Source organism: Galleria mellonella, unplaced genomic scaffold (genome assembly GCF_026898425.1).
Source record: "Galleria mellonella isolate WM207_F2 unplaced genomic scaffold, CSIRO_AGI_GalMel_v1 utg37, whole genome shotgun sequence".
Taxonomy (NCBI): Eukaryota; Metazoa; Arthropoda; class Insecta; order Lepidoptera; family Pyralidae; genus Galleria; species Galleria mellonella.
In genome coordinates this window covers 3,764,467-3,788,882 of record NW_026442087.1, presented here as the reverse complement: position 1 = coordinate 3,788,882, position 24,416 = coordinate 3,764,467, and the positions used below count along the sequence as shown (strand labels likewise).

Below are 24,416 nucleotides of genomic sequence, written 5' to 3'. Positions count from 1 at the left end.
AACATATATAAATATACATACACATATACATAATACGTCAGCATAGTGATAAGTAATGCTCTCTTAGACGACGCTTAAACATGCCTATACTTGCCGATTCCCTTATTTCGGATGGCAGACTATTCCATAGTCGAATGGATATAACTGTAAAGGAATTCCCAAAAGCCTGAGTATGATGTGGTGGAGTTCTTAGAAGTAATCGTGTCTGAGGGCGAAGTGGTTTATCTCTTGAATATAAATATTCATAACGCTCGCGGAGATAACAAGGAATGGAGGGATTATGCAAGATATTGTAAAGAAGCGTCAGTATATGGACATTCAATCGAAAACGTGAAGGTAACCATTTCAATTCTTTTCGATATTTGGAGACATGATCAAACTTACGCAAACCATAAACGAAACGAATGCATAAATTTTGTAGACGGTCAATTTTAGAAAATAACTCTGAAGTGGCGTCAAGAAAACATACATCTGCATAATCCATAAGGGGAAATAATAATGTTTGGGCTAAATTGACCTTTGTTTTAATAGGTAGAAAATTTACATACACATTTTATATACACATTTTCCATACATAGCGGGTTAGTGTATAGAAAACGTGTATGTAAAATTTTTCTTCATTAACATTACTAGATTATATATTCGACACAGTTTATGTAGAAAGTATGCAAGCAGGTTGAATTTGGTAGGGTTATATGGCCGTATAACGTATCTTCATGTGTCTATATTTAGTGGTCATAATATAAAAATATATATACATATAGTTTTTTTTTAATGGGTGATAATGGAATGGTAACCCCACCCGCGCTATCGGAATACACCGGCGGGGTACCAGTGAAGGATGATAGGTGAGGATGAAGCAGGTCAGTTAGCCCATCGTGACGAATTCAACAAGAATTGTTCACGATGGTTTCCAGGGGGAACCACGTGGAGGTCGACCTATTAGGGCACATTGCTAGCAATGGGGGCTGTCAAACTCCATTGAGAACAATCCCTTTCCCCCCAATATACATATTAGTTATACCTGATATAGTCGACGTGTATGTAAAGCTTAATTAGCTATGCGTCGACTTGGAGTGGTCATTTTAACTGCGGTGATGAGGTCAGCTCGTGGGAGGGGCGAGCAGTCGGGGAGTGGCCGCCATGTACTAACCTCTGTTAATAACTCGCGTACTGTGATGATACATATTTATGTTTTTGATTAATGTATTTAAAATAATAAATTAATAAAAATGTCTTTGAAGTTACGTTAAAGTTATCATCGAATTTAGATGATTTATCATTATCGAGATGCAGCAAAGTTGTGTTGTTACGAAGACGAACTCGCGTGTACGGCACGGCCCACTGTCTCATTGTCGTAGTATTGTGGGCGCGCCAGGATGCCGGCTTGACGGGCTCTATTGCGATAGAGCTCATGCGACTCGCTACTGTCGCCCGTGCACTGTTCGAATGTTTTCATGTACAGTACTAAGCGAAATATGTACGCTACAAACACTAAGTGCAGGTTACCCTATATTAAACACTCCAATCCGATAAAATCTCGGCGTCGTAACCAAGGCTAAGATAGAAAGATGTGTAGGAAAATATCAACCAAAAGGTAGTAATATATTACAAATCATATGTTTCTTGACGAAGGCGGTTGAGGTATTCTGAAATAGTGGGACTTTGCGCTAAATGAAGCACGAAACGTCAAGATTTGTTAGGATGTATGCAGCTGGTTACGGCGACGTGGCCACGTGAGGCGCGAGACAGTCGATCGATACGGCGTCCGCCGCCGCCGCCGCCGCCGCCGCCGCCGCCGCGGCGCCGCGCCGCTCGCGCCCGCCGTGACTCACTTCACTACACCAAACACCGCCGCAGACACTAGGCCGCGGCGCCGTCGCCTTCGTACGGACGAAGGACGAGTGCACCGCACTGCATGCTCTGTCTGAAACAAACTGTTTTGTTTTTAGTTTTCTGTACTAAAAGATACCAAAGAACGTTTATGGTGCGACTTAGTCCGTGCGTCTGTCTGTAGCGCTGTGTTGCCTCAGCAACTACTCGTACTAATGCTGTATATTGAAAGTAATGTTTCATATTGTTGGCCCTATATACCTATATGTCACATGGAATATAATTAAAACAATTTTTTTGTTTGTTAGGGGTTCAAAAGGGGTGGTCAGAATTTCCAAAGTAGCTTACTGGGCCGTATAGTGTACAGTATCATATGAAAGCGCTTCATGTGTACACTTTACGTTTTACAATTGTGGCAAAACCAGTTATTTTGATTCTATGGGATCAAATTGAAAACATATCCTTTCAGACAAAAAAGGATTGCCCAAATAGGTTTATAAATGACGAAGTTATGAGGTAACAAATATAAAAATTACCATCGAATCGAGAACTTCTTTTTTTGCAGTTGATTGAAAACTGACTACGGAACCCTCGGTGAATGAGTTCAACTCTCAATTGACCGGTTTTTTTTTGTACCTTTAAAAGTCTCATTTTTATTGACTATATTTATTTGGACTTATATAGTTTTGAAATACCGTTATATTAGTTGTAATGTGTGCGCTAAATATAAGCAGAAATTACCTATTCATAACCAATTGCAATAAAGTATAAATTGATGTATATTTAAAAAGATGTTTATAATGGACAGATAATTTATCTATGGTAAAACAATGAATATTGAATCTACGGCAAAAATGAAAAAAAAAATTATGTTAGAACGAATTTAATTTTGTTTGTTGGTTAATTATTATAATGTTATGTGGATTTGTGAAACAAGTTAATTTGCATTTTTTAAGAAATATAAAGTGGCTGTTTGATTATTTAATTGTATTTGTATTTACACGGTGTCACGGACGGCCCGGACACTATATAAATAATATTTAGACAGGCGTACTGTTCTGTTGTTCTAAATTATGCATGTGGTTAGAGGAAAAACGAATCCATCGATAAAGTCGTCATCATAAACAGCCTATGAGTTATTATTCCATCTGTTAGACTGGAGAGCAAAATTTGCCACTTTTTTATGGCTGATAATGGAATGGTAACCTCGCTTGCGCTAACGGTATACAATGACGAGGCACCAGTGAGGGCGCCTGAACCGCAATTGCGTTACACCAGTGAGGGGTGATAGGTTATGATGAAAAGGCAAATCAGTTAGCCTATCGTGATAAATACATCTAGAATGGGGGGAAAGGGATTGTTAGTAATAGAGACTAAAAATCCCATTGCTAGCAATATACCTAACCAGGTCGACCTCCACGCGGTTCCCCCTGGAAACTATCATGATTATTTCCTGACGAATTCATCATGATAGGCTAACTGGCCTGTTTTCATTCTCATCTATCACCCTTCACTGGTGCTCCGCCAGCGTATCCCGTTAGCGCAGGCAGAGTTACCAATCCATTTAAATTCAACAAAAAAAAATACATCTAGAATTCAAATTTTAAAAAAATACATCTGGAATACATTGGAAAGTGAGTTTGTTTATTTATTACTTCTGGGCTCCTTAACAACTTAACCTATTAGTGTGAAATGTGGTATTTACATACCTACTATATGGGGTGGAGCAGGACATACCTATGTTACTTGTCATCCCGGTCACGCGGACGAGGTGACGTGTAAAAGCTAGTAGTCGTACCCATGTTATGTATTTCATATATGTAGGTCGGATGTCACCTGTGGACTGCGGACTGTGTACATAAATGTACCAGGACCTTTTGTATTTATCTATAGGGGTATATATCTCCCATACTAACTTACTAGTTTAACGTGATGTAACGAAGTGTAAACATTTTTTCTCACTTTTCCACTCATATTTCTTTGGGGAAAATATTCAATTCCGCAAGTAGGGCACTCCCTTGAAAGGACGGTAACGATTTTGTTTTCACCTGTAGGTATATCTATGTATATAACACAAACATTTGTATTTACAAATGTTCCTATTTATTTACGTGTGAACGATTCCTTTGTAAGTATTTATAAAAAAAAATTTAGACGGAAGAAACACGAACACCTCAGGGAAGACTTAGTTTTCATTATACGGTTTGTATTTAATTTAAAAAAATGAAATTTTCTGAAGATAAAAGCTTAAACTTTATTAAAAGACATCACGCAAATCGGCTTATAAATCTCAAAGAAATTGGTGGGTAACCTTTTATTTATTTCGAAATCAGATAAAACAATTAAGATGATATTCAAAGAAATGATTCTAGAAAAAAAGTGGATTATATAAGAAATTAGCTTTTGACCTCGGCTTCGCTCGCGTGCGGTAATCAATTTTTTCGGAAATTATTTTTCTGTCTCAGTCATTCAAATTATTTCTGTTGCTGGCGACTTCGTCCGCCTACAGTTCAGTTATGTTGCAATCCCTTTCGGTCGCTGTCTTCAACACCTCGCCCTTACAGTAGCGGACATCTGAAATAAACTACGTAATAATTACGGGTACATTCGTTATAATATTAAGACATGTTCTCTTTACATTCATAGAAGAATGATATTTCCAAAAATGATAAAGTGTTTTTATTTGCAAAGCACTAAATTTAAAACTTCGCTTACGTAACTTAAAGTTAACAAATCTCACTTCCTTACGGATAGAGTTTTCGAAAACTGCTGAAAAATATTTTGTTTAAAAAAAAGCCTAGAATCAAACTTTATATAATACAGTGAACTCTCTATATACGCAACCTCTCTATAAGCAACATTCTTTATATTTTATTTATTCTACTCAGCTTAGTAAAGGAAATAAATAAAAATAATTTCCAGACGGTAAGGGTTTTTATACTCCTTTTTTTTCTTTATAAGCAACTTTTCCCGATAAGATTTTTTTTTTATTGTAATTGGTTCAAATGAGTTGCTTATATAGAGCGTTCACTATATTTATTTTTATAAAATTTCTAATTTCACAAATAACATAATTTCTGTACACGCTATTCTTTCTTTTTTTGAAATGAAATGAAATGAAATGAAATGAAATTTATTGCGATGAATGTGGTAAGTTTAGATAACATTATACATTTTGTGTAACCATGACATTCAGCCAGCTTGGCATGCAACATTTTATATGTACTATTAATTAGAAGTCATATTACTAAAGCCACATTGAAGTTCAAATTATTATTGTAAAATTATACATGCATGTCATTATTTTTCAGTAGGTTACGTCCGTCATACATTTACAAATATGTGTTGCATACAATATTCTACATTCTAGATTCAATCATATAATGTCATCCATTTTACTTGCAAAATAATCTTTCAGAGTAATAAAACATTTTGTTATTAACCATTTACATAAAATGACTTTAAACTTTACTCTTTACTGTACACAAACATATTCATAGGAGCAATTAATTTTAAATGCGAGCGAAATGTACAAAGGCGAGCTTATCTCTAATAAAAGGTTTCTTCCAGCAAACCTTTTCATTAAATTGGTATTAAAATGAATTAAATTGATATTTAAATTATTATTCTCCATTTCTTCCTTTCAGGAGTGAAATTTCCAAAAACGCTGAGATATTAAACTCATTTCTTATCTTAATGTTTCGTGCTGTTAGCTACAATCATAACTGAACTACTATACAAATTTTCATCCCCTGTTTCACCACTAAAAGGTTTTAAGAGCATTTTCTATCTCTATGAACATATATTTATTTATCTATATGGTATATGTAGGTATATATTTATGTACATGTATATGTGTATTTATACGATTAAATATAATGTATTTAATTTAATTTTGTCTAGTTTGTTTAAAAATTTGCACAATATTGTACACCGCTCTACCCGCTGACATTGATTCTCCTTTCCACTTTGGGTTTACTGGAAGAAAACTCCATTAGAGTTAAGCAATGTACGTTGTCAAGTCGATCTTCTTGCGGTTGCGAATTTCAAGTGAAGTAATACGCTAATTGACCTGTTTTTTTATCCTCATCATTCATCCCTCACTGGTGCCCCGCCAGCGTATACCGATAGCACAGGCGGGGTTACCATCCATCATCATCCATTAAAAAAGTCAACAGCTTGTTGTCTAGTCTTGTTGACTAATAATACTTACTTATTTGTATATTAAATTTTATTTTATTTTATATATGTATGTAAATGACCCAGACAGCCTCTTATTGGTATATCCACGCACAGTTTTCAAAATATGTATCAGAATTAAGAAAGTATCAAACGCAGGTTAAACTATATATATATATATATATATATATATATATATATATATATATATATATATATATATATATATATATATATATATATCGTCCGCATGACCGGGATATGTTTAGTGACCGGAATAAAAAGTAGCCTGTATCCATCTTCATCCCATATAATACGTGTATATCAAATTTCATTCGGTTAAACCGTTAAGGCGCTATAAGGTAACAAACAAACAATCTCACTTTCATATTTATGATATTAGTAAGGATTACCCAAGCAAGATTTAGTTCGAAACAGCATCACAATGGGTCTCAGCTACGCTTTAACAAACTGTTTATTCGCGTGCAGTTCAGTTTGTGACCTCAAAGTGGTGTATATGTACATTAATATGTACGGAATACTTGATGTGGGAGCGTGCGCGGGGCGCGGGACGCGGGGGGGGGGGAGGCGGGTAGCAGGGAGCAGGGAGCAGGAGGCTGCGGCGAGAGGCTGCGCGCGGGGCCGGGACACCCTTCGGGCCACGTCGGTCGGGGCTCGCCCATAGACTAAAACCAATACAGACAATAAATTAGGTTGTACGAAACATTTTATGGTATGCAAATTGAATGGTAAACCCTGCATTATCGGGCTATACTTTGCTGAGATACCAATGGGTGAATAAAGTCAGGTCAGTCGGCTCATTGTGATAGAACTGTTAAAGAACACCTTATTATTGGTTTGCCATTATCATGAGTTTATCAATGATGCATGAATTAATTAATTAAAATAATTAAAATCTACGAAGTTGTAGTTTCAAAGTGCTTACATACATGATACACATATATACACATACATTTTTCTGTATTGTGACAAATATTGTGGTCCTCATATTCTGCAGGTACTGTGTAAATGTCTTAGTTAATACTTAAGTAGGCGATATTTATAATGCTATTGGGTAACTCGTTCCACAGCTCATACTGAGCCGTAACCTGATGATACTCGTAGTACATAGCAATCATGAAACTGAACAAGCGACGAGTGACACTCTTTTCAACCGATTTCATACTCTGGTTGTATTTTTTGTAATGTTTGTTACCTTAGAACATTTAATTTACATTTTACCCTTACTTAATGCAAACTGTACAACGAGTCCAGATGGGAGCCTGAATTCATAAGGCACAGATCTTTGATCTAGTTATACTGTATTATATATGCATTCAATTAAATTCCAATTCATTCCATAACAATATTACATTGTGCTAAAAATTATTTTATTAATATTATATATGTAAGTACAAAATCAGAAATATACAGAAATATACAACAATTTAACAAATTAATAAACTATACATACAAATAAGTCAATAATATTCGGTTTGAATTAATGTAAATATCAATTGTAATAAAAATTGAGTAACTGTTCATAATTGACAATTATTTTATTACTAAAATTCGTTTATTGAGTAGATGCATTTTTTCCAATAAAAGGGCACGGAGTCTGATTTTTAGAATTTTTTAGATTTTGGATAGTTTTCGAGGTAATTTATTATTTTTTCATATGGCTACCTGTTTTTTGTAAAATTTGTGAAGAAAATAAAACTTATTTATGTACCTATATCGCTCAGTCAGTTATAAAGCGATTTAGAAAATTCTTTTAATAAAGAATGGTCGCATAGAAAATTCATCAAAATAGATTCAGTGGTTTAGTTTTGAAATTAAAATAATTAGTTGTGCTATAATTACAGTTGGATTTGTTTGTGGAAGACAATCTTATTATTTTTTAATGGGATGAAAGTGAAATGGTAACCTCGTAAAGATAAGGTGATGGTATACGCTGGTAGTGCACCAGTGAGGGCTGACAGGTGAGGATGAAGTCAGGTCAGTTGTCCCATCGTGACCAAGTTAAGCAGGATTTAACTATGATGGTTTCCAAGAGGGAGCACGCAGAGGTAGATCTGACAGATCATATTATTAACTTTTGGATTCCATTACTATTAATCCCTTACTGAAAAGGGAGAGTCGAAATGTAATTTCTAAACCTGTCGTCATAAATTTATAGTTTATCTATTTTTTAACTATCTCGACTACAAATACTCAGACAATTATTCAAATAGCAAATAGATATCCACTAAGTATTTATTATCACTGTATTTCGACTAGATAAACTTATTATAAATACGTATCTCTATATAGCCAGTAATGTTTATGTCCAATTAAGTTAATTACAAAGCAATCGAAGGTGCTTTGATTGAACATTACGCAACGCGATGTTCATTTGATCGAAAGTATGAACTCTACGTACGTAGACGGTAGAGTAAAAGATTTCCTCTGAGAGGGCCACAGGTCGTAGGCTGGCGGGCGGGTCGCGAGGCCGGTGCGGTGGTGCGGCGGCGGCGGCGGCGGCGGCGCGGCAGTGCTCCGCGCGCGGACCGTGTCGCCAGCCGCCACGCTCTCGCCGGCTCGCGGACGTACCGGCGCGGACTCGCTCGGAGCGGAGTGTGCGAGGCGCTAGTGGCGCGGCTGTAGCTGCGACGACATGCAGGCGCGCGTGTGGGCGGCGGCGGCCGCGGCGGCGGCGCTGCTGGCCCTCGCGGCGGCGGCCTCGCGCCGCCTCGACCAGGACTTCGAGTTCGACGACGACGCGGTGAGCCCGGAGCACCCCCGCGCGCGCTCGCCCCGCTCTCTGAACAGGTTTCGCTGCGTTTAGCTCGTATGCGGAGCACTGCTGCCACCACTCCACGGGATTGTGCCAAACTCGAATCTGTTCGGCGCACGGAATGTGACGATAATAATAATCACTCCATATTAGTGTAAATTTATGATAACTGTTAGGTAGGGTATGCACTAATGATTTTAGTTTGGTAAATATATAGTTAGATACATTTGTGGAAATCTTTAGTTGTGTTTAAATTACACGTTTTTACTCTTAATTATATATGAAGATTAAATAATCCTTAAGTACCACATAAGTACAAAGAAACTACTTATGTGTCTAAGTATCGACAGATAGTTTATGTAAATAGAGAAAAGTGTGTAGGTGTAATCTATGTACATACCTACTTGTACTTACTTGGACACACTTCTCTGTAATGCACTCTGATCGTATTAATTAGTTACTCCTTAATTCTCAGTAGGTACTACTTGGTGGCTACTTAACTAGTAGCTCTAGGTACCTAGGCATATATTACTCAAACATCTAATAAAATATGTTAAAATATTATGAAACACTTAACGGTTTTATGGAATTTTAGATGCTATGCAATGAAGTACGGTAGATTACGAATGTTATTTATACCCGTTATACCCGTTTATACCCGTGTGCAATTGCAAGTCTTCATGTGCACTGCATATACGAGTAAGTACTCGACTAAAGTATATAGTTATGTGATGTAGCTTTCGAGTTGATATCAATAGTTTACAAATATGCAGGCGTAAAGTTATTCAGTAGGTAGTATGTATTCACCTCTCACCTATTTACTAAATAATAGCTTTTTTTATTTCTACCTATGTTAGTAAATTCAAATTCAAATTCAAAAATCATTTATTCATGTAGGACATTTTAGCCGCTTATGAACGTCAAATTTGTACATTATAATTTTATATTTACCCTACCGTCCAGTTCGGTATATAGATCCAATTGAGAAGAACTGGCAAGAAACTCAATTGAATTACTTTTTTTTTTAAAGCCAGTTTATTTACAATGTATATTTATATAGGTGTCTATGTCTAACATTAAATGAAAATTCAGTGCATGAACAACTATTGCCATGCACACTCGTCATTCAAGTAATCGTTTAGTGAGTAATAGGCTTTGCTCAGTAAATATGATTTAACAGATGTTTTGAATTTATTTAAGGGTAATTCCAACATATCCTTTGGTATCTTATTGTAAATTTTTATACCTATTCCCATAAAAGACCTATTAACTTTTTCTAAACGATACTTGGGGACAGCAAGTTTGTCTTTAAATCTAGTATTAATATTATGAATATTGCTGTTTTTTGGAAATAGATTGACATACCTACTACTTATGTGAAGGTTTTGTGTCTATTAATATCCGCGTATAGGCAACGGTTACCACTTTCCATAAGGTGGGCCGTCAGCTTGTTTGTCATTATAAAGTTCCTTAGTCGCCTCTTATGACAACTACGGGAAATAAAGGGGTGGCTCATTCTGTATCGGGAGCACACGGCAAATTGGATTAAGTATTATCATGTAATGCGAAAATACTAGTATTCTTAGTTGTAAAACTTTATAATAAACAAGTTGTGCCTGTAAATTCATCCGCATATGTTGCTAAAAGTACCAATGAGTCTGATTAGAAAAATTCTCGTAACTTTTTGAATTCTCTATGCATTGGAGAAGAAAATGTGTAAATCTTGATTTGCTGAAGCGACTGAAGAAATATATCTGTGTGATGGTAAACAGTGACTACAGCTTATTGACGTCTGAGATACATAGTTGAAAAATACTAGGAGTGTTATGAACGCATTGCGCATTATTCATTACACACTCTTTGAAGAACCCATATCTTAATCACTAGAATAAACTTTGGCCGGTAATTCGTACAATCTAAGTGTTCGCAAATTCTTTGCATCGTGTGTGAACATTTTGTTTTTTTTTTTTTTATAAAAAAAAAAAAAAAAAGGTTTCTAGGGTGTGAGGTTGAATTCTTTGTCAGCGACGAGCAAACGGCGCAATGATAAAAGGAGTCTGTGGACATCGTGCCAAACAAATCCTTAGAACACAAACCGTTATTGGTACAAGCAGTAAAACATACAAATGGAGGCAATAACACTATACAATAAAATTTCCTATTACATTTTACAACTCACTTCATTTTCACTTTTTCTAAATTTTCACTTCATCGTCATAGTGAAAGGAAATGAGTTTTGAAAACCAACGCGAGTTTCTAAGGATTCTAAGCACGCCGTCATTATAACGAAATGGCGCTGACATTGATCTTACGTGTTTACACAATAGGTCTGCTATTGTATATTCTATGTAAATACAAAAATACAAAATACGTGGGGATCATTAGTGCAATTTGTGGTTGACTTTACAGAATAGCATAGTTGTTCTTTATACTGTGACAGCATTAAAAGTCTCTTCTCAAAAGGGATCGTAATATCACATTGCAGTCGTTTTAATCCGAGTAATAAGTGCCTTTTTTTATCGTGGGGAAATGCCTGATGCAGACCCATTTGCCCCAGGGGAGGCGTATGGGTACTGCCGGACTCCTACCGGCTAAAATCACCACGGCATCCCTCGCCGCGCCAAAGTGTTGGGGACCCGGGTTCCTTTTCGAAATCCACCGAGCTCCAACGGCGTTGGCTCGCACCGGCTTGCGGGCCCCGACTCAAATATGGAGCAGGCACCTGATGTTAAGAGCCCGCTTACTCTTCAATGGGAAGCGCGCGGGGATACGCGCGCGATTTCATAGGGCCATGTTGATTGGGGTGGGGACCGCCCCCGCGGTCGTCACCCCAGCCCTGAACGAACCCTTGGCGAACGGCGGCTAGCCGCCCTGATCGCCGGAGTGGGACGTTGAACCTTTGTCCATCTCCTCTCTCCCGCGGCCTGTAGAGAGGGCCTGAACGGCTTGCCGTTACAGCTGCTTCTTTTTGGGTGGGGTGCAAGTCTTTGCACCCACCCAGTGATCTGCCGGCCGACCCGCTGCGTCGCAGATCACACACCGCGGGGTGGTGGTACATTCCGCTGCTTTGTGCCCATTAATACCGCAGCGGAAACATGCACCGCTGCGGTCCTCCTTATGAGAGCACTTCACTCTCACGTGCCCGCTTTCCAGGCACCGGAAGCAACGCAGTTGCCTTTGCTGAGTAATAGGTGCCTGTGTCAACTTATCTATCCATTTAATTGTAAAATATCTATCAAATGAATTCGACTAGTCTTTCTTGATGACATAACACATACATTAATTAGAAAAAAATATTTTTTAGGATTCGTTTATTGTATAATTTTTGCTAAATACTCAAAAACTAAATGATGCATACTTGAAAAATTGTAGGATAAGTACTGAACATATACAGTATGTACGCTGACTGTATTATAGCTAGGTAGGCACTTATTGCGTGATTGTACATCATACACGGGACGTCATGTTCGAATGACGCCTTCAGTTAGTCAGGAAATTAAAGCAATTCGTAGGAAACAACTGTGAGGGCTGACGCGGGTGTCTGTTTGCGCTGTTGCAGGACGCTCTCGCTGGCGGCGCCGTACAGCACTCGCACTCGCGCAGGCCACGAAGATACATATATGATCCTAGCAGTGAGTATTGTTCGGTTAAATACATGGTAATACTGGAACACGTGACCGGACTCATAGCGTTACACTTACATGCGGACAAAACAAGTAACAACGAAGAAAAGGTAGTAGACATGCGTGCGACTTCCAACATGTGGTGCGGAGGACCGATCACTACTAGTAAAGGCTCTACGATCTTCCCTATCTGTGATCAACCATCCGTTATTATGATCTTTTTCCACTATTACTTACTACATAGTACTACTTGTACGAGATGAATTTGAATGTATTGGCAGTGAATTTACAGGGCACAGAGGAATAACACCTTAGTCTATCATCTAACATCTTAGTCTATAGGCGACAGTTAACACTTTCAATCAGGTGGGCCGTCAGCTTATTTGCTAATCTAAGCTTCATAAAAAAATTCATTACGATTTCGTTTCGAAACTGCAGAGGAAATAGATCTAAATCTATACAAATTGATGTGACATTTCTTATATAACATTCGATCTTCTGATTATTGGCTTCCCGTTTTAGCAGCCACTGTCTCGAGGAAGTTGTAATTGATCTAGAATATAGACACTAAGATGAAACCTTGAATATAAAGATTTATATTACTACTTAGTTCAAGTTACGCATAATATCTATTGTTTAAATTTAGACAAAATCATTGACCCTTAGGCTACTGTATTCACTTTTAGATAGTATGTATGTGTTCTTTTTTATTTAATTATTTATAAATTGCTAGCTACACTTACAGCTTTCCAAAACTGTTTCCCAAAAACACAAAAAAATCAATCACAAAACATGCTATGGGCTTTTGTAGCGTTGAAAGCAGAAACTGCTTATAAATGTGAATAGAATGACTGCAGCCATACAATCAAATGCAGGATGCAATTGTTACAACAATAAGTTATTTGTGTTACGTACAAAGCTCTAATTTTATTCTGAAGTAAATAATACATTGATTTGGCAGTATACGAGTTAATGAAACGTAGGGGGTGGGTCCACCGTTGTCAGATTGACAATTATTATCGCAAATTTTAACAAAAAAAAAATTTCTATTGGCAACCCTAACAATTCAATTCCTGAAAGTTCTAAAGGAGCTCTCAAGAATTAAACTATTACGGTTAATTACAGCATCAATATGTGGCAAATGTTTCGTTTCGCAGATTCACTTTGTCAGTCATTGGTTTGCAAGAAACGCGAAGTTTGCGTGTTACGTGACGCCTTCACCGCCCTCTGTGCTAACAAAAAGGAACTTCTTCGAAGAGGGTAAGTTGTTTGCAGTATATAATATATTCATTTATACTTACAACAACAGCAGTTGTGCATCGCGGAGGGCAGGCACACATACCTTAGAATGTAAAGCCTCTTCTGCCGGTTAGCGAAATAGCAAGGTTTCAGTGCGGTAAAGACGCTGACTTTTCGAACTGTTTTAGCGCTGTTATCCACTACACTTTTCACCCCCACGCACGCCTAGCGTCGCATTCGCTACCATAAGTCCTGTTTTATAATTGATATTCTTGTTTATAGGCGAATGTTAGGGCAGTGGTGATCTATCAGGTAGATCATCAGCTCGTTTACTATAATAAGTTGAATTATATGCAGACAAATAAAAACTACAACCTCAGGTATCAATAAATGTTTAGGCTTTTCAATTTCGCCCATTTGTTATTAAATGGACGAAATATAAATATGTGTTATATGTTGTCATTATTTAATATAGAAAAGGATCATATTTAATTATTCAGACTCGAGAGTCATTGACTTTATTTGTTTCAGTGACGTCATCGTAGCAGCGACAGCGGACGGATGGAGCGGTTCCGGTGCGAGCTGGGAGCGTGAGGACGACGACGACGTGTTCTACGACGGCGGCGCTCGACTCGACCGAACAGACAACGACTCGGAGGCAGACGACTCGAAGCCCAATAAGTACTACCGATACGAAATACCCAATTATATACAGAAATCGCGTTTAACAGTATGTCTCGATAGCTGATTCGTATTTTAAATAGCAGTTGAGATACAATTTTTGATTCAACAGACTGGATAATTATAGAGACTCGCAGGGTGTATATCTTTCTAGAATCATAAATCAGTTTCTATGCCGTGTTATATTACGATGAATTATAGAATACCTACTACAACGCACATCCAGACACATTTTTGTTCTCTGTACGGGCACTTAAAAGTACAACTACAAGTGATAAGAAGTCGAAGCGAGATAAAACTGAAAGGTTACGAGTATCCATTATCTTCGGAGGGCCGCCCTTACGTCTCGAATAAAATCCGCACTCTCTTTGGGCCTCGTTTATCGTCCGTGGATCGATTGCTTCTATGTACGGAAATGACTGGCATCGAAAGAATGGTCAGAGTAAAGAGAGCGAATGGGTGTGGTTGCAGGTGCGTGGGGTGCCCGGTGCGAGGCCGCGCGCGCTTCCTGTGCGGCTCGGACAACCGCACGTACTCGTCGCTGTGCCGGCTCGACCTGCACAACTGCGTGCGCAGGGCGGGCGGCGGCGGCGCGGGCGCGGCTGTGCGGCCGGCGTGCCGCGGCTTCTGCCCGTGCGGCCCGCGCGCCCGCCCCGCGCCGCCCGCGCCCCCCGCGCCGCCCGCGCCCCCCGCGCCACCCGCGCCCGCCGCGCCGGCCGTCCCGCGCCGCGCCGGGCCGCATGCGCGCGCGCGCCAGCGCGCCCGTCCCGCGCATGCGCTACGCGACTACGACGATGTGAGTATTCAGTTTAGAACTCCGCTAGTTCCGCAATTCGTAAAAGTAATCAATCATGATAAGCGGCGTTAAAATATGTATTATAATATAATAACAATATATAACGTCATGGAAATCACATAACATTGATACCCTTGCGAAATACTCATGCGTTGCAAGATTATGACTCCTAATGATCAAAATACGCATAGGTACTTTGTAAGAATAGTAAGATACATATTTTATGGTGGTACGAGTAATCGTTCTGTGTCACTCACACTGCTGTTATTATATTAGACAGCTACGGATGCTAACTGCATTTCTGACTTTTGGAGTTAGTGATCGTAGACAATTGGCAGCTGTACTATTAGCTAATGTTTGATATATTTTTGATCACCAATTTTAGAATTATGTTGATGCTGCTCAATAGACTGTTTGACTGATTTCTGGAAACTATCTCCGAATATTTAGTGGTATTTATAGAACCCCAAAAATAGTTATTTTAATTTAACATAGATATTTCATTAAATAAATAGTAAAAAAAAGTACAATTTAAATAAGTCGCCAAAACGCAATTTTTAAACAATATGGCGTCAATGACGTCACGGGGAAGTAAATAATCGCCTAGTGTCCTACACGTCTTTTATTTTTGTTAAGTTTTACTTATTCCCAAAAAAGAAAAGGTATGTTCGTCACGTCAGATTGTTTTCGGTCACGTGGTACTTGATAAATATAAGATATTTTTTCGGAATTAAATGCACAATCAATAATGTATTTTTATGTCAGATTATTGTTTTTAAAATCTCTAGACTATGTGGATGACATTAAAGCATTATTTTTATTGTCAAACAGTTTATTCTGAAACAAACAATGTTCATTAAAATCAATAATTTGTTGTGTTCACCTATTTTCGCTGATGACTGTACCTCCACTCGTGTTTCACTCGTTACCTTATATTCTTTATATTTCTTATATTATTTGCCTTATATATAGGTTATAAGTAGCTTGATAGTGTGAAGATAATTTTGGTGTTCAAGGCTGCCCAACGCGATAAAATTAAATGTTGAAATTAAAGCACCTTATAACTATGAATAGTAATTACTATGAAGTCAAGAAGTGATGCAGGTAATAAAGGAATTAATTATTAATATGTTACAGGACTGGAGACAACGAAAGTCAGAATCCTCACATAATGAAGTTTTGCCAGAACGTTCTTCAAGACGGCGTTTATCGCAAGGTACATTAGATGCAATAAATTAAAACTAGAATTAGAATAAGTTAAACTGAAAATATTTATAAAGTGAGTGCGTATAAGAGCTTAAGTGATCTTACTGTTTATTCTTTACATAGGAAGCGAGGGCTGCGCTCTTGATAAAATGGCAAACCGTCTACTCGACTGGTTTTCAGTGCTTATGGAAGAAGCCGGAGCTACTACTGCACCAGAAGAAGGTTAGTTTACTAATAAAAAAAAATTGCTTACCTCATCTTCATAATTTTTAAGTTGTTAAAAATCTTTATAATAAATCTCGTGGTCATTCTTTTTGATCGCATTCGGTGAGTATTTCATTGTGGTTAGTTCATTAGAATTTTTTATACGAGGTATCTTCAAGTGTTGGCAGTAGCTCGTCATACTAATGGTAGCGGTATCAAAGAAAATAATTCTATTCAACTTACCAGTGGCATGGACTTTCGCAAAATAACAACTAGTTCAGGAAAATATTTGTTTGTGGTCTGAAGACCATAAGATCAAACCTTAGCTAAAATTTACATATAGTCTGAAGCTTTTTAGCTGTCAGGATTATAAGAAAGTATTTCACTTTCTTCGTCCTACGAAGAGCACTTCAAAGACCTTCTTTTAGAAACTCTTGCACCAGGGCTAACTACTTGCATGCAGTCAGCAGCAGTAAAGCGTTGTCTATGAACATGAATAAAATCTTGCGTATAAGAAATCCTTGTAGTATATAAGAAATATGTATTTAACGGTTTCAACCGAACCTAACGCTTGCATTGTCGCACTGCTCAGAAAAAGGTGAAATGAAATGAGTTTTTATTTGTAAAAAACATAACTGTGGTTTCAGAACTGGGCTTCTAAACAGGTAAAATATATGGTAACATAATGTTTAGTATGTAGTATTTGTAATCCAAATGGTTCGATCTACTCTGTAGTATTCAATTCCGCACTTTTGGATCTGAGCCTTTATTGAGATTAATGATGAAGATACCTATTACTCAAGGGATATTTTAAAAAACGATAAACTATATATCCAAAAAGTGGTACAAAAATTAATGCAAAAAAGACGAAGGTAATGGTTTTTGATAGGAATGAAAGTTTATTGGCATGCCAGATAATGGTAGAAAAGTGGAGCAGGTGAGTGAATTTTATATTCGAGTTCATGATGAATGGATGGATAGATGTAAATGTGAGGGAAATATTGATACGAGAGTGAAAACGGGAAACAGTGTTAACGGGGCAGTGCTCTCAATTATGGCAAGCAAAAATGTGTCGAGCAAAGCTAGCCTTGTCGTAACTTAGGGAGCACTGACACCGACACTCATGTATAGATGTGAATCATGGGTATTGTAGAAAAAGTATGAAAGTAGGATAAATGCTGTTGAGATGAGAGCTCTGAGGAGTATGTGTGTACATTAAAAATAGAGTGAGAATTAGTATGGTTAGAGAGAAGTGTGGTGTGAATCTTGCATTGGTTTGGCCATTTAGAAAGAATGGATGAAAGAAGAATTACGAAAGAGTTATTGAGCACGAATAAACGAAGATGTTGGGGTCACCCTAGTTGGACGTATGCCAACCAAATAGGCTATGTACTGAAGAGGGTCTACATTAAAAGTACCTGTAAATGGCGGGGGTATACGAAAAAATATGATCAAAGTATACGATGAATGTGGAGAAAGCGAAAGAGATCTGTTTGAATCGAAGTATTTGTCGTTCCATTGTTTCTGCCTACCCTAGTGGGAGACGGGCGCGAAAGATATGTATATATGTATGTATGCTTCTTTTCAAAATAATATTGTTAACACTCGTACAATCGTTAAAATAATACCTTCGCTACTTGCAGGATTTCCGAGCGATTGCAAACCTGAAGTTCGCTGGATGTTTGCTCATCTAGACACGGACGGCGACGGTCTCCTGTCACCTGCTAATTTGTATTCTCTCAGTGAGTATTTTGTAAAGCCCAATTGAGATGGTGAAAATGTCGTCGAAAAATATATTTATATCTTTTTAAACTAGCGGCTAAGAAAAAACTGTTTCCTATTCTATTCTAAAACTAATTTGAATGAGTTTCAATTTTGTCGTTAAAACTGTTTATCTGTACCAAACCGATATGTTGTAGTACAATCGGTTTGAGTGTAAGCGGGTGCGGTCGATGTGGTAGGGCACGACGAGCGCGAGCGGTGCCTGCGGCCGTTCCTGTCGAGCTGTGCGGCGGGCGGCGCGGCGGGCGCGGTGGGGCGCGCGGCGTGGTGCGGCTGCCTGCGGCGCGCCGCGCGGCCCTGCACGGCGCTGGCGCGCGCGCACCCCGCGCCGCACGCAGGTACGAGGGGCGGGGGCGGGGGCGGGGGCGGGGGCGGGGCGCGGGCGTGGCGCGCGCGCGCCGCGCGGCCCTGCACCCCGCGCGCGCGCACGCGCCGGCAGGTACGAGGGGCGGGGCGGGGGCGGGGGCGGGGGCGGGGGCGGGGGCGGGGCGCGGGCGTGGTGCGGCTGCCTGCGGCGCGCCGCGCGGCCCTGCACGGCGCTGGCGCGCGCGCACCCCGCGCCGCACGCAGGTACGAGGGGGCGGGGGCGGGGGCGGGGCGCGGGCGTGAAAAGGCAGGCAGCCCATCGTGATGAAAACATTTGAAATTCAAATCGATGATTTCCAGGGAGAACCACGTGGAAGTCGACTTAATAGGGTATATTGTTAGCGATAGAACTGGTAGTTCGTAATACTAATAATCTCTCCTTTTACCCCTATATTGAAGAACCTCATACTGTAGTTTCTTGGAAAAGCTTCGATTGGAAACTCATTCTATAACCTGAGTATTTTTTTTAATGTGCGAAAATGTAATGGTAGCTCCGTCTGCGCTACCGGTGTATGCTGGTGGGGCACCACTGAGAGATGATAGGTGACAATGAAAGCAGGTCAGCTAGCCCATGGTGCCTAACTGATTGTACAAGAATTAACTAGGATGGTTTCCCGGGGTAACCAGCATATTGCATATACATATGTGTGAGACCAAGACACGCGTGCGGCAGGCGCGTACGTGCCGGCGTGCGACGCGCGCGGCTACTACCGCCCGCGGCAGTGCCACGCGGCGCTGGGCGTGTGCTGGTGCGTGGACGCGCACGGCGTCGAGCGGCCCGGCTCGCGCACCAGGGGCGCGCCCTCCTGCCCAGGTACGGCCTCGCACGCTCTATAACTTTCTACTAAGTCTACAGTATGGAACCACCTCTTTTAATCCCATTGGTTGAATCTCTGGAACTATTGAGTGGCATAAGTAGTGATGACTAGTCCTATACATATGAAAACATGATATAAATATTTGACCTTGTCGGCCGGTCCCTTCCCGCTTCTGCCTACCAGTTAAATTTTTGGTAATACGATTTATTTATCATAAATATTTCAAGCATTTCGGATACTATCCCTGAATCGAAATTTAATCGTCGGGCGTTAGAAATACATAAAAATAAATTATAGTCGCTAATATATTAATGCAGTGTAGAACGATCCCCCACTAAATAGAATGTCGACCTGAAATGCGTTGTAGGGAGTCAGTGGATGTAGATGGCTTAGGACCTTCCTTATGACAGTCTATGGGGGAAGCTTATGTCTAGCAGTGAACAAATAATGGCTGAAATGATGATGATGAATGTATTAACAACTTCCACGTAGACTAGTACGTTTAAAGTTTAAGAAGTTAGTCGGTCTAGATCATCGTTTCCCGCCCGAGGGTCACGTTTGTTATTAGATGAGAAATCTTTTTCACATAAGTAAGAAGTAGCAAATGGTATCAATGTTTTCAAAGCTTCCGTTACTAGGCTTCCGTACCCATGTCGTCGAGCAGCCAAACATTTTCCTAAAATTTGAGATAAAAATTCCAGTTGTAAAATTTTACCAGCCGATAGGACAATGAGTTGATCATGAGTCTCAGTTCGTAAATCAGCAGCTGCAATAATATTATCATCAAACGGATTGAGAACTCATCTTTTGGATAAGTAATTATTATTATCTGGAAAATATTCTTGTAACCGAACCTTCAATTCATCTAAATACGTTTTAATGCTATCCAACAGGCGGTTTTCGTTAATTCCAATTTTTGTTAATATCTATAATCAAAAGTTGCAATAAATACATCAGATAATACATTTCGTTTTTCAAGGCGTATAATCTAAATACTATGCTTCTTGATTTTACTTATGACAGATAAGTCAAGGAGAAGCTCTATGGTCTAGATAGTCGAATAATGGTCTAGATCAGTGTTTGTCAATCTTTTTCATGACGCGACCCCCTTATTATGTAAAAATATGTTGTTATTATGTCCCTACCCTGCATGGTTTCGAATGTGTATGAATTTTATTATAGTACAATTATGAAGTCCATACAGTTGTATTTATATTTACAGTTAGGCATCGATAAAATAAAATGAACAGTACATAATAAAGTATCTAAAACAGCCGTGTAATCGATGTCTGTTATAGATACTTCATTATGTATTATTGATTGATTGATTGATGTATTTACGGAACTGTTGATTTTTAATGTTTCGCGATCTCCTTGTAGAGGGCCAAGGAGTCGCGACCCACATTCTGAAAAACACTGGTCTAGACTAATCATAAAAAAAGGAATATTAGTTTTTAATGTTGTAGTACAATTTAGCAACGCAGGGTCATTTGTAACAGTTAATCACACCTCTTTCGCTTTCATATTTCTGCTACCAAACAGTTATACTTAAGGTTCGAAGGGTGAGAGATATGGCAACATATGAACGGTGGTACAGTAGCGGCACCTGGTACTCGGTGATGACTGTGGTTCTGCACGTGTTGATAGATGAGGTTTACCGTTTTCCACCAGGTGGGCCGGTAGCTCGTCTACTTCCACTTACCAAGTTTCATTGAAAAGAAAAACAACTGCAGTTTTCCGTGTAATATAATAGATACCAAATCGTATACCAAGCTATCCATCTCTGGAACTCCTTACCTCTTTCTATTAGATCAGCGCAATCTCTTGCCTCATTCAAGAGGCAGGTAAAATCTCATTACCTATCTCTCCAATTTGCTTTGACGTTTACTACGTGTGATTTATCTTGGTCTATTTAGTATATTTATGTTATGTATTATTATTTATATTATATATGTATGTTTATGTATTGTAATCTTATTTTTATATTTAGAATATTTTGCATTTTGTCTGATTCCTTTTATGCATTTACTGTGTCTGATTTGCGCCATCTACCTTTCTCTCTGTACTTATCCATTCTTTATGCCAGGCTGACTGTAAGAGATTGCTTTTAGCGATAAAGCCGCCTTTTGTATATGCACATTCTGTATAAATACTCCTTGTATACATCTCTACTGTGCGCAATAAAGAGTTTATTATTATACAAAATCGTATACCAAAGTCTGGCTGATGATGTGGTGTTACAGGTGACAAGTCGGTATTGAATGTAGTGAGCAACGAGACGGAGGCGGAGCCCTCGGAGGGGGCGGAGGGGTCGGTGGGCGCGGAGGGGTCGGAGGGCGCGGAGGGTGCGCCGGCCGACGACGAGGACGCGGCGGGCGGCGGCAGCGGCGACGGGGACAACGACCTGCGCTACTAGGCCGCACCACCCCACTCTTACGTTGCGAGTGTGCCCTGGCGTACCTAGCCCATAATACATGTTGGCCGCGTACACTATTTAGCCATATTAAGTTTGCGTATCGACTTCGTGTTCGAGTATTATTTTTGTTAATTTAAAAAATCACTCGCCTATTAAGCACTCGTCAGTCCGGGGACGTAGAGGAAGTTATTCATTCTTTGCTGATGTTACGCTAAAAGTAGTATTATAGAAGGTCGTAGATACAATATTTTGAACATGTTCTTATTATTTTATAAATAAATGTCTTTTAGACGATTGAAGTCGTAAAACGTTTACAAAGTTATCTGTTCACCGCCGTTGGATTGATGATTATTCGCAAATAGAAATGATGCAAACGTAAGCGCCTAAATTGTAGGCCTAAAAATAATTAAACAACTTAGCCGTCCCTTTTCTCCATATACTAATGGCTATAGGTACCTTCTCTCCATGCGTAGGTGATGCGCCCGCGCAGGTAAACAGATATAAGTACGTAAATTTTAATCCGAGGTTATGTTATGTTTGAAATCGAGTGAAACCGGTTCTTCGATGGCCCCGGTGGGTGCGGTGGGTTCTTCGAGACAAAAATAAATCCTGTGGCTTTAGGTCTCGGCGTTCTTACAGTCACACTTCAGTGTCGAAAGAGCCAAGCAGTTCCGAGGTTAAAAGCATAGGTTTGTGTTCTATAGGATAGGGGTTTTTCTTACGGGCCAAAAGAAACAATACACAATTGAGAATTTTGATTTATTTATTTTAGAGACTCTTTCTTATATCCACAGAGTACTAATAATAAAACTAAACAATACAGTCGTCGAAACGCGTCGGTATACGGCGCTGACGTCGTCCGCTCGTGGGAGATAGGGACATTTGTGGAGTACATGCTGCAGTTCAATTATTGCCAAATATTTATTTATGGGTTTAGAGTTTTAATGTTCAACAAATACCTAGGTTCATTTACTTACCTGCATCGACAACCATGACATAAAAGAAAAATTGGAGATAAGTTACTGGCATAGCCACTGTATAAGATCCCACCGCTGTAAGCGATTATCACTTCTAACATTGTGATAATATGATTCACTGTAATTTGCATGTTTATTTTTTTTTATTTAGGTGTCTTAATACCTATTTATGCACTTCTATACCTCTTTCGATACTTCTACATATTTAAGTATATATTATATTTAATTAAAACAATTAAACTTACGTCGCATTTAGAATAATTCGCTTCCATTAAAAAAAGATGGCTATTCTTTATAATATAGCTAACGAGATGCCACAACTGGAGTGCAGGTACCTATAAAAATACTAAATAAATACCTAAAATGTACTTAATCGTTGCTATGTGTACAGTAGGTACTTATTTAATCTTATATTAAACTCGGAAATTATAACAACTAAGCTTATGAATGTTTGATATTACTAGTTACTTATTTACCTAATAATGAATATTTAGTGATTTACTTTACTTGTCTAGTGTTGCTCATGCTCACTGAAGCAGTACCTAACTTGTTTGTATTAAGTATTATTAAAGTATAAAACATGTAATTAATAGGCATTAGAGTTTATATAATAGTGTAAAGAAAAACACTCATAGAGGAGTGGAAACAATGTCGACAAACACCTGTTGATTTAAGTCGAAGCAAACCTCTGTCAGGATGTAACCCTGGACCACTTATTTCAATTACAGGAATGAGAATGACGACGATTGAATGTTATATGTTACAAAGCGATTACGGAGTGTATTAAAACAAATATCATAATGTAAATGAATCTTGTTTGATTTCAGCATTAAAGAAATAAATAAGTAATAGCTAAGTAGAAAAAACATACTGGTACTTGGGTTATAATGTTGCAATGAAAGTGTGAAGTTAGACAGATGAGATAATACGAAATGAAATATCCCCTATCTATTACATATAACATGATAAAATATACCAGTGTCAACCAGAGTGAAAGAAGTAATGCACAATATGAGTACAACAACTAAGAATTAGGTACATGAATAAATAAGTAATTATTTATTTTAAACAAATATAAAACTGCAAGTCAATAATTATAAATTGGTAATTGTATTTAATTGGGGAGAAAAGAAAACACTGCATATTAAGCCAGATTAGTTGAAGTGAGGGCTGAAAATGTGATGCTTCAACAGGTAATAGACAGATTTCTACTTCATATATCTGTGTTATGCTAGTAATTATTTGATTAAATATTTTAATTTTATGATTATGTCATAGCTAATCTTGTTTGTAATAACATGTAAGGTATCTAAAAGGTGCCTAGTGATGTTCACGTAAGTTAGGTAATTATTTGCACTTTTTTAAATCTTGGTCACTGTAGATTTGGTCATAAATAAATCCTATACGTAATTTAACTAGTGTTTTTATTTCAAATATTTATTCTAATACCCAAAGATTTTTATTCACAATATTTTAAAACAAAAGCAGGGGTTTCTTGTTGACTTTGTAAGTTTGAATTT

The 24,416-nt window shown here is 38.6% G+C and overlaps 1 protein-coding gene across 1 annotated transcript; it reads left to right on the top strand.

The window, feature by feature from the left end:
* The first annotated feature begins 8,528 nt into the window (after positions 1–8,528).
* LOC113513494 (proteoglycan Cow) lies at positions 8,529–24,311 on the top strand. The gene is made up of 11 exons (XM_026897486.3): positions 8,529–8,776; positions 12,348–12,420; positions 13,569–13,671; positions 14,182–14,331; positions 14,803–15,127; positions 16,265–16,343; positions 16,457–16,555; positions 18,181–18,279; positions 18,499–18,657; positions 19,359–19,499; positions 21,747–24,311. The coding sequence occupies exons 1-11, from the start codon at positions 8,669–8,671 to the stop codon at positions 21,917–21,919; spliced, it is 1,509 nt and encodes a 502-aa protein (XP_026753287.2). The 5' UTR covers positions 8,529–8,668; the 3' UTR covers positions 21,920–24,311.
* The last annotated feature ends 105 nt before the right edge of the window (positions 24,312–24,416 follow it).